The sequence below is a fragment of the Agrilus planipennis genome, unplaced genomic scaffold, assembly GCF_000699045.2.
Source record: "Agrilus planipennis isolate EAB-ADULT unplaced genomic scaffold, Apla_2.0 scaffold220, whole genome shotgun sequence".
Lineage (NCBI taxonomy): Eukaryota > Metazoa > Arthropoda > Insecta > Coleoptera > Buprestidae > Agrilus > Agrilus planipennis.
In genome coordinates, this window is record NW_020439189.1 from 277,671 (window position 1) to 287,548 (window position 9,878).

At 36.0% G+C, this 9,878-nt stretch overlaps 1 protein-coding gene across 1 annotated transcript in view; it reads left to right on the forward strand.

The window, feature by feature from the left end:
- Positions 1–9,878, forward strand: part of LOC108739171 (pikachurin) — a 108,913-nt gene that overhangs the window by 82,301 nt on the left and 16,734 nt on the right. Inside the window, exon 6 of the mRNA XM_018472939.1 lies at positions 8,331–8,643. Coding sequence (XP_018328441.1) covers positions 8,331–8,643 — 313 coding nt within the window. The remainder of the gene's footprint in view (positions 1–8,330; positions 8,644–9,878) is intronic.

A 9,878-nucleotide genomic window follows, 5' to 3' on the forward strand; every position in this document is an offset into this window, starting at 1 on the left:
ATGGAAAGATGCAAAGGAAAGGGAGCAAAACACAAGTGTAACACACATACCCCTTCTCAATACATCACTAAGATCAAAGCAACAATAACGTTCACCTTTTAGTAATTATATTAGAAACGAATTAAAAGTCAACTTCTAAATTTTGACTATTTTTTACTAAATTAACAATGAAGAAATACAATTCTTTAAGTTAATTTGGCTACATAAATAAATAACAAAATTTATAAACTGTTTACAAAAATTTTATTTGGTGCACACGTTGCACTGTAGCTTGTTCCAGTTTAATTAACTATTACCCTCATATGTCTAAAAATTCAGAAGCAATTTACAATTTTGCATCGTTTTCTCTATTTTGTAAATTCAGGAATAAACTTTTGATTAGCAGCAAACGAATTACTTTCAAGGCGTTTAAAGCTCTCTCTCTGCATTTCAACGCCGTGTTATTACAAGAACCACAATTTGATTTATTTGAAGCTTTTTTAATTTGGCTTATCTTCGAAACCCTTACGTAGTCTTAAGGGCAATTGTACATCCTCTATTTTTAGGTCTGTAAATAGAAAACCCGCAATATTTCTGTGGGGCATTCAGTTAACTTCTTAATTATTCTTCGTATGAGTTATAACAATCTGAAATCGCTGCAAAATTTTTATTCTATATGTACCTACACGATGTCACCAACATCAACCGGTCTGATTCTGAATATTGGATAAAGTAGAATGCCGATGATTCAATTCCGATACTTTGATGTTATCAAACGTCACAAAAAATTTATTAAGAGAACGTTTAGCAGAAATGGATCCAATGAGTAATTTAAACGGAATTTACTTGGGAATGAAATCTGAAGAAAGATTTTTATTAACTTTGAGTTCAATCAACGCCGTAATAAACCAATACCTTTCGATCTTTAATAAATCTGTCGTACTTTGACAGTGTACCATTTCAGCTTCTTTATAGAAGAAAATTTATTCTCGAGGTATCTAACAAAATATGCTTTACTTCAATATTCTTTAATCTACAAATTAAATAACTTTAATTAAAACCTAAAGACAGCCGAGAAAATAACTTTATCCCTTAGATACCCTGGAGTTAAGTGTGGGGGTTATAATTAGATGCTCATTAAATGAAATACATCAATCACAAAGGGATACAGTAATACAAATACGGATACCAAAATAAAACAAAACCATTTTAGGAAGATAAACTGAGTCAAACAAATGTGAACAACTTTAGGAAAGAAAATGTTATGAATATTAGGGTTTTGTATTTTAAAACAGTTAGTTTAAATTTGTAAGAAAAGAAACTATAAAAACATTATTTATCAGATAAACCTAAACAAAAACGAAATGTGTACTGAGACACATCCTATAAATGAAACTTCAAAGGACAAGTGGAAAAACGAATTGCAACAAAATTTTTAGGGCAGATTGTTAATGTCCAATTTAAAAACCTGTCCGTAAAACTTCAAGTAATAATTTTGTTGTGATTCGTTTTTCCACTTGTCCGTTGAAGTTTCACTTCTACTATGAGTCCTAGCATACATTTCGTTTTAACAGGTTTATTTGCATATTATGATTTCGTTTTCACATTGACCGCAAATAAAGGCAATGATGTCCAGCCACGTGTAGAGCAGAGGCAAGAAAACGACAGCTGAGCACAGCACACGCCGCCGGGACTCTAGCGGACTCCTCGCTCTCCGCGCGGCTGCGTATTATATCCATCTAATACAACCGCTGACCTTTCTCCGCCGCCACTAGCCATTCTCTCCCCTCCTCGGCTGCCACCCTACCCCACGTGATATACCGTCTACCCCCTCTATGCGGTCGTAACGCTTTTTCGTGACAGAAAAGATCATAATACCCCGTCTATATAGAAGTTTCACTTAAAAAAAAACCTTGAAAACACTCGGTGGAGGGTGGTTCAAGAATTTATTTTCCCTAAAATCTCATCATCTCCGTTTTAGGGTTAGCAATCTACATCCCTTAACCAAATTTTGTCTTAATAAAAAGATAAGTGATCTGTAATATATATAGACAGACAGATAGAAACTGAAGGTATTCCTAGCAACCTACAAATCCATGAAGACTGACGAATTTTCCGGTTCCGCAGAAGCTGTCGTTCCTCACTATTATCGCTAAATATTTTGTTAAATAGATTATTTCATTGTACATGCCGCATCTTCTCCTAAAAGGAGAAGACAATTTTGTCAAAGAAAAAACAGAATTAACGAAAAGAAGTTCCAATAAGTTTTCAAATAAATAGCGCCAGAAAGCACGAAGACGTAATAAAAACTTAAATCATGACCATTAATCGAGTCGAGAAGCGTGAGATGGAAGGATCGGGTTTTACCATTGCTTGGAAAAGGGAAGGATCTTTAATTTTGCTCGTTGGAACAAATGTTCACAGTCAAATAAAGCGTCTCGAGGAACAGCAATATACGATAATATTATCTTTGAACTGTAAGGGGAAGGACTCCGTTTTAAATCCAGCTAAAGGAAGCGACTGTACGAATAGACCGCGAAATTTATATTCAGAGAGCACCCCTTTCGAAGAACAAGTCAATGAATAATAGAAGGAATGCAAAGGCTTTGTAGAATTGCAGTAATTTATAATATACGAGGGTGGATTGATAAGTTTCCGGCCTAACCAAGAGATGACGCCACTAGGCCTACCTTGAGGTGACATTCTATAGTACCATCCTTGGATAGCTTGTAGCTATAGTTTCAGCCCGATCTCCTTGCTAGTGTAGGTTTGACAGCACGCTGAACAAGACGCCTCTGTGGTTTTCGTAAAAATGGAAAAGCAGGAAAATCGTGCTGTCATCAAATACTTTTATTTGAAGGGGTTAACGCCGAAGGAAATTAAAAAAGAGATGGACTCAACACTGGGGACATCCTCCCCGTCATATTCAACCGTTAAGCAGTGGGTTTCCGAGTTTAAAAAGGGTCGTGTGAGCACCTCTGATGGGCCTCGCTCAGGACGCCCCGTTGAGGTCACAACTCCAGATATGATCGAAAAAATTCATCAAATAGTGCTGGGAGACCGCAGATTGAAAGTGCGTGAGATAGCTGAGACCTGTAAGATGTCATATGAACGTGTGCAACATATTTTGCACCAACATTTGCATATGGAAAAGCTCTGTGCAAGATGGGTGCCGCGTTTGCTAACAGTCGACCAAAAATTGATTCGAAAAAACATTTCTACCGCAAATTTGTCATTGTATAAGCGTAATCCAAGCGAATTTTTGCGTCGATTCGTAACCGTTGACGAAACGTGGGTCCACCACTACACTCCTGAAACCAAAGAACAGTCTAAACAGTGGATTGGACCAGGGGAACCAACTCCAAAGAAGGCAAAAACAATTTTTTCGGCGAACAAGGTTATGGCTACTGTTTTTTGGGATGCAAGAGGTATTATATACATTGATTACCTTGCAAAGGGTAATACTATCACTGGTCAATACTACGCAGACTTATTGCAACGTTTGAGCCACGAGGTGAAAATTAAACGACCTCATCTGGCGAAGAAAAAAATCTTGTTTCATCACGATAACGCACCAGCGCACACGTCAATCGTTGCGACGGCTAAAATCAACGATCTAAAGTTTGAATTGATGCCGCACCCTCCTTACTCTCCAGACCTAGCCCCGAGTGACTATTTTCTGTTCCCTAATCTCAAAAAATGGCTTGGCGGTAAGAGATTTGCGGACAATGAAGAAGTAATCGAAGCTGTAAATGGTTATTTTGAGGAGCTTGACGAATCAGTCTATAGAGATGGCATTAATAGACTGGAACACCGCTATGAGAAATGTATCAGCCTTGGAGGAGATTATGTTGAGAAATAAAAAAAAAAAATTTTTAAAAACCTTGTTTTTCTTGGTCAGGCCGGAAACTTATCAATCCACCCTCGTAGGAAAATACGTACTTACAGAGGTTCACAATGGGATTTACCACAAACATTTACACTGAAACCATTCACCCCTCTCTAAGTTGGTATAGCAAAATTAGCAGGCATCAAAAGCATACACAATTGAAAAAGTACCCGCAAAAGCCAAAAATTAGCCGCGACCCGAGAAACCCCCGTACCCGTTTTCATGTAAGCTAGACAGCTGAAACCTGTCTCATAATTAACCGCTAATTAATCGTTTGTCAATCTAGACTACTAACCAGGGCATTGGATTTTTTTTTCTCATTTTTCTTCCAACACTATACCTCAAACACTTCCAACATTTCCTTTTCCGCTATGTCCACAGTTCACGCGCACCCGTACAGAGCCATTCTCCAAGTATATGTGTATAAAGACATGAGTTTCAAAATAAAATATGTTGCATTAACAAATATAGTATTTATGAAAACATAAAGTTTTCAAAAACCTAAAATAACTTGTAAAATTAATTTCTATAAATTTCATTAAATTTTCTTGTAAAGCTTATGTGAAATATTATCTGCCCTGATTTTTTTAATAGCAGTTCCGCAAAGAAGGAAAGGTAACAATCTATTTTTGTATATTTTTTAGAATATCCTATTATGTGTAAGTGCTATTTAAAATTATTCATTCTTTTGTAATAACTAGTTGTGGTAATTACGAGTGATTATCTTTTGTCGGTTACTAGTAAAAGGAATTTCAAAGAACTAGAATATACAAAGTCAGATTTAATCAGAAAGCTGCTCTTAATTTTTGATAGCAGCAAATAGAGCAACAAAGGTCTTAAGAAGTTGTCGTTAAAATGTGAAAAACGAACCTCTTCGTAAACATCAGGAAGCAGCAGCAAAGAAACACTGGGTACACTTCCGATTAAACAGGAAGTTGTCCGTTATTCCTGGTACACAAGTACCTTCCTACAGGCTTGCTATATTGCCAGCAAATTAATTGAATCACAAGCTATCCACTCTTAAGGTAGAATTTCCGTCAGAATAAATTATCTAGCCGCTTTGCAATTTCAAATTTCTACAGTAAAGGCAGTTGACGGCAAACCGGTAGGTATAGAAATTAATTGAATTTAACCGACAATAGCTGCAGCGTTTGGTACATGATACTTCTTAAAAAAAGGAAAACACGAGTTGACAAGGATAAAAAAAGAAAACGGTGAATAGCAAATTGAATGTTTTACATCAATTTTAATCATATACAATAACTGTCACGGTAAACTTGGCCCAGCTGCTGAAAATGCAAAATTTATCGATTCATCTTGAAAAAAAGTCGTAGTTTTGTTTGTTGGAACAACTTTATTGATATTAATGTGAAGATTCATTTTCAATTTTTTATCCACTATAAACTACCTCAGTAGTTCTCTCGTATCTTAGGTGTCAGATCATTGGTGTGTAAAGCCAAAGGGTAGGATAGCATCAATAAATTTTCCCTGAATAGCCTGAGGCACTTTATTATCATCATAAGGTCGTCAGTCCTAAGACTGGTTAGACACGCACCTCCACTCTTTCCTATCTTCAGCTAATCTTCGCACCTCCCTAAAACTAGAACAACCCACATCCTTAACTATTTGCGAACAGTAATCTAATCTAAGTGTAGCTCTACCTCTCCTAGCTCCCGTTTCTGCCTCTAATGTTTCTGACTAGACCTGCATGCCTGAGAATGTGTCCTACCAACCTATCTCGCCTATTTCTTATTGACTTCCATACACTTCTCCGTTCTCCTATTCTTTTTAATTCCCCTTCATTTCTAATCTTCTCTATCTACGGCATAAAACACCACATTTCGAACGCTTGTAACCTTTTCTTTTCCACCACGCTCACTGTCCATGTTTCGTACCCGTACAGCGCCGTGCTCCAAACATGCACCTTTAATTACGTTTTTCGAGTGACTTGTTTTTATTGAAGGCGATTCGACCCTGCCCTATCCTCTGCTTTATATCCCTACCACTCCTTCCGTCCTAACTTATCTGACTTCCTAGATACCTAAAATCAGCCACTTGTTTTAATTTTTCGTCTAATTTAATAAGTAGCTGTGACAGTGTGCACCCCCGTCTAATTTCTTTTCTAATATTTACTTCTCTAGAGGTAATTTGTAGTGGATAAAAAATTGAAAATGAATTTTCACATTTACTGAGACATAGCTCGTATACCAGTTTACCATAATTTTTTGAACATATTTTGTTTATTGGTAATGGCTTTCGCGACCATTAGGTGGACTAATGCCGTCGTCGGTTGGAGTTGCTTCCCAACGTTTCGCTAGTACAATTGGCGAGCTTCTTCAGAGATCCTTCCATTTCCAGTGCTGGATGTGAACTGGAAAGACCTCTGAAAAATCTCGTCACTCGTGTTAGAGAAACGTTTAGGAAACAACTCTAACCAACGACGATCTTTAGACCCGAATCAGGACAGTATCAGTCTCTTGTTTATGACAAAAAAATGTCGTTATTACATTAAAGGAAATTTAAAATCATTGCAAGGGCGATGTTCCCGTACAGCCGATTTCAGCTGCTGCACAATGTTTCTTGTTGTTCAATGTTCTCCAATATTAATTTTCAAAACGCAAGTGAGAGACGAAAAGAAATGCCAAAGTCAATGTAGAGGTATATAAATTCGCGTCATAATTGGATGTACTGTTGTTTACATGTTACGTTACACCATTAAAAAGTTCTATACACGAACATTAAATTACATACAAAAGTAGATTATTAGTTTTGTCTGTAAAATTACTTAAAATGTACGCCTTACTATTGGTGTAACGAAAATTTTGTCTGAGATATCAGTCATTTTTTTGACAACTTGACCAACATGAAAATTTTCTAATAATTTTTTGCCTTTACGAAAATGAAATTTTAGTCAAAAAATTGAAAAATCAACTTCATCATTCTCTGAGATATTACCACGATAGTGTTTTTGCATATTAAGACAAGCATAAACAATCCGATTTTTTCAAATAATGGTCAAGATGGTGTGCTCGCGTTTCCTGGGCGAGTTGCCTACATTAGCTACGAAAAACCGAGCAAAGTAAGAAATAATGTCACATAAAATTTAATGTCACCTGCATTAACGCATTTTATAGCTAGTTTCACTTGCTCGTTTCGTAAATAAAATATCTTTTGAATAAAGGTTGCAGAGCAATTTTATTATTAAATCAAAACACATATTTTAATTTAAATTTTCAAAAGGATGGTTGAGATCTTTTCTCTTACAAACAAAAACAGAGATTCAGTTGCGCTTCGTAGTTAAGGAAGTATAAAACAGTTTTTCGATTCTTTTAGTTTTCACTTTGCTATTCCCTTCGTTTAACACTAATTCCTAACGTTCTCCTTAGATACCTATGTAAGTCAAGAAAATTATTCCCTTAGAAGCCACAAAGAATATGTAAATAGATGGGGTTGAAGATTTGAATTATCATTCGAAGTAAGCTCCAGTTTCGTCTAGATTAAAGGCTCTGTAAACTTTGCGCAAGTACGAATTCTCCACCCAAAGGATGAGAGAACAAGTAAATTTAATGAGTAGTGAATCTAATTCAAACGGAGCAATTGCTGGGGACTCAAAATAGCAAAAAAAACAAGAAGGAGATAAAGCAGAATTTTCAAAATAAACAGTAAATATTTATTAATTCAAAGTCGTTAAGTAGATTTACGTATTTCCTTTCGGAAAACATTAAATACAAAATAAAGTACATTGATACGTATAAAATCTTCTTATTTAAGCTCTTCGTCAGTACGTCATGTTGACTGTACATAACACCTCAAAAACTACAAAAAAGTTTTAGACATTTTTCTGCTAATCTTGTGAATTTCAAGTGGAAGGTATGCTATGTACTTAAATAAGAGTGCGGGACGACTAGGTACACGGCTGACGAGTGCTTGAGTAAATCGCATGTCATGAAGATACATGTAAAACACTGTCTGCATTTTGACATTTGATATACTTGAGCAAACTAAGCTCTGGGTACATTTCAAAAATATTTAATTTAAATCTTTGATTGGTTGAAAGGGCACCTTCTCAGACATAAAAGCTAGCTAGAGACATATTAGGTGCAAAAACAGGAGTTAAGAGTAGCAGATGTAGACCTACATTAGATTACAAGTTTGCAAATTATAGTTAGAAAATTAGATTACTTTAGTTTCCAAGAAATGCGGAGATTGACTCAAGACAGGAAGGAAGTGGAATTGCTTAATCAACCAGTCTTCGGGCGGATGATTATAAAAGGAATTACACTTCATTAGAAAAATATGCTACAGAATCAATTTTGGGATATGTTTATGATTGTAGTGATGTATGTAATTGCCGGTTATACAACCTGTGAACCTTGCAATTTTCTATTCCAACAAATCTAGTTTTGAGGTTGTCCTGTTTTTGAGTCATTCTCATTTTTCTGCAAGAACTAAATTGTTGCAGAGGAGTGCACAGCGGACAGATGCAGCCGCATTCCATGTCAACATGGAGGAAAATGTTTGCAAAGTGAAGGTTCCGCAGTATGCCTGTGTCCGCTGGGATTTTCGGGAGACCTGTGTGAAATACGTGTAGATCTCCACGTTCCCGCGTTCAACGGTTCCAGTTACTTACGATATCGAGGACTCGGAGATGACACTCTTACATGGCTCGATCTGGAGATTGTCCTAAAGCCTAACACTCCTAATGGACTCGTTTTATATAACGGCCATCGAGTCGATGGCTTCGGTGATTTTATGGCACTCTACCTCAACCAAGGGTGAGCGAAACAATTTTAAGCTTAGTTCTTTGAAAGATATCGCTTAATAAACGAATTTGGTCAAATACAGTCGAACCTGGGTAAGGGATACGAATATTATTCTCACTCATAGAGTTTTCTCATTTATAGAGGTTAATAAAAATCGAACATAAACATGGTGGTAGGGCGTAATAAGTACATAAACATTTGGCTATAAATAGGTACTTATTTGATTTATAAATAAATAAAATAAAATTTAAATTTAAAAAAATCAGTTAATTTTTCGCTTCAACATTATGAGGGAACAACGTCATCCGTACTTTCTCCAATGATTGTTATCAACTGAAACCAAATGTAGAGGATCAGTACCATGAGCAGGTATTAGGAATAAGCACACAAGTGTGTTGGAAATGTCTAGTAATTGTATATAGTCTCGCTTACAGAGGTCTACAGTAAGAAACTGTCACTTATAGAGGTCTAGAANGCAGAAGTTATGTCACCAGGTGCCTTTACACAACTGTCATTGCCTCAAAATCTTTTCCTTGGAGGCGTGCCCAATTTCGGAATTGTCTCATTGCAGGCTTTCTCCAATGATTGTTATCAACTGAAACCAAATGTAGAGGATCAGTACCATGAGCAGGTATTAGGAATAAGCACACAAGTGTGTTGGAAATGTCTAGTAATTGTATATAGTCTCGCTTACAGAGGTCTACAGTAAGAAACTGTCACTTATAGAGGTCTAGAAATGAAAAATGACTCTCTCTAAAAGAGGTACTCACACTGTCACTCATAGAGGTTTTTGGGGGCTAAAAATGACGGGACCTGACTATTTTTGTCGCTTATAGAGTTTTCTCATTTATCCAAGTTCGACTGTACTACATTTTTACTCTCATCACGCCTAAAGAAATGTGACTCCTAAAATGATTGTTTGTAATCTCATTTTTATTTAGTGATCATTAATAAGGTAAAAGGCCCAGTTTCTGACACTGTAAGAGTGACAGCTGAGATTATATTACGATAACTAAAATAATATTTAATTAGAATAAATAATTTTTATACTATAAACAAGTTCAGAGTTTCTAGAAAAACTCATATACGCGATATAATTATTTGAAGCGAATTAGTAATTTTAATTAATGATTTAAAAAGTGATGTTTGAAGACCCAGTTTCTGACACTTAAAATTTCTTGTGTTGTAGTTTCTGACACTGCCATCGGCCTAGTTTCTGACACTCATATTTGGTAATGATTCTCTCT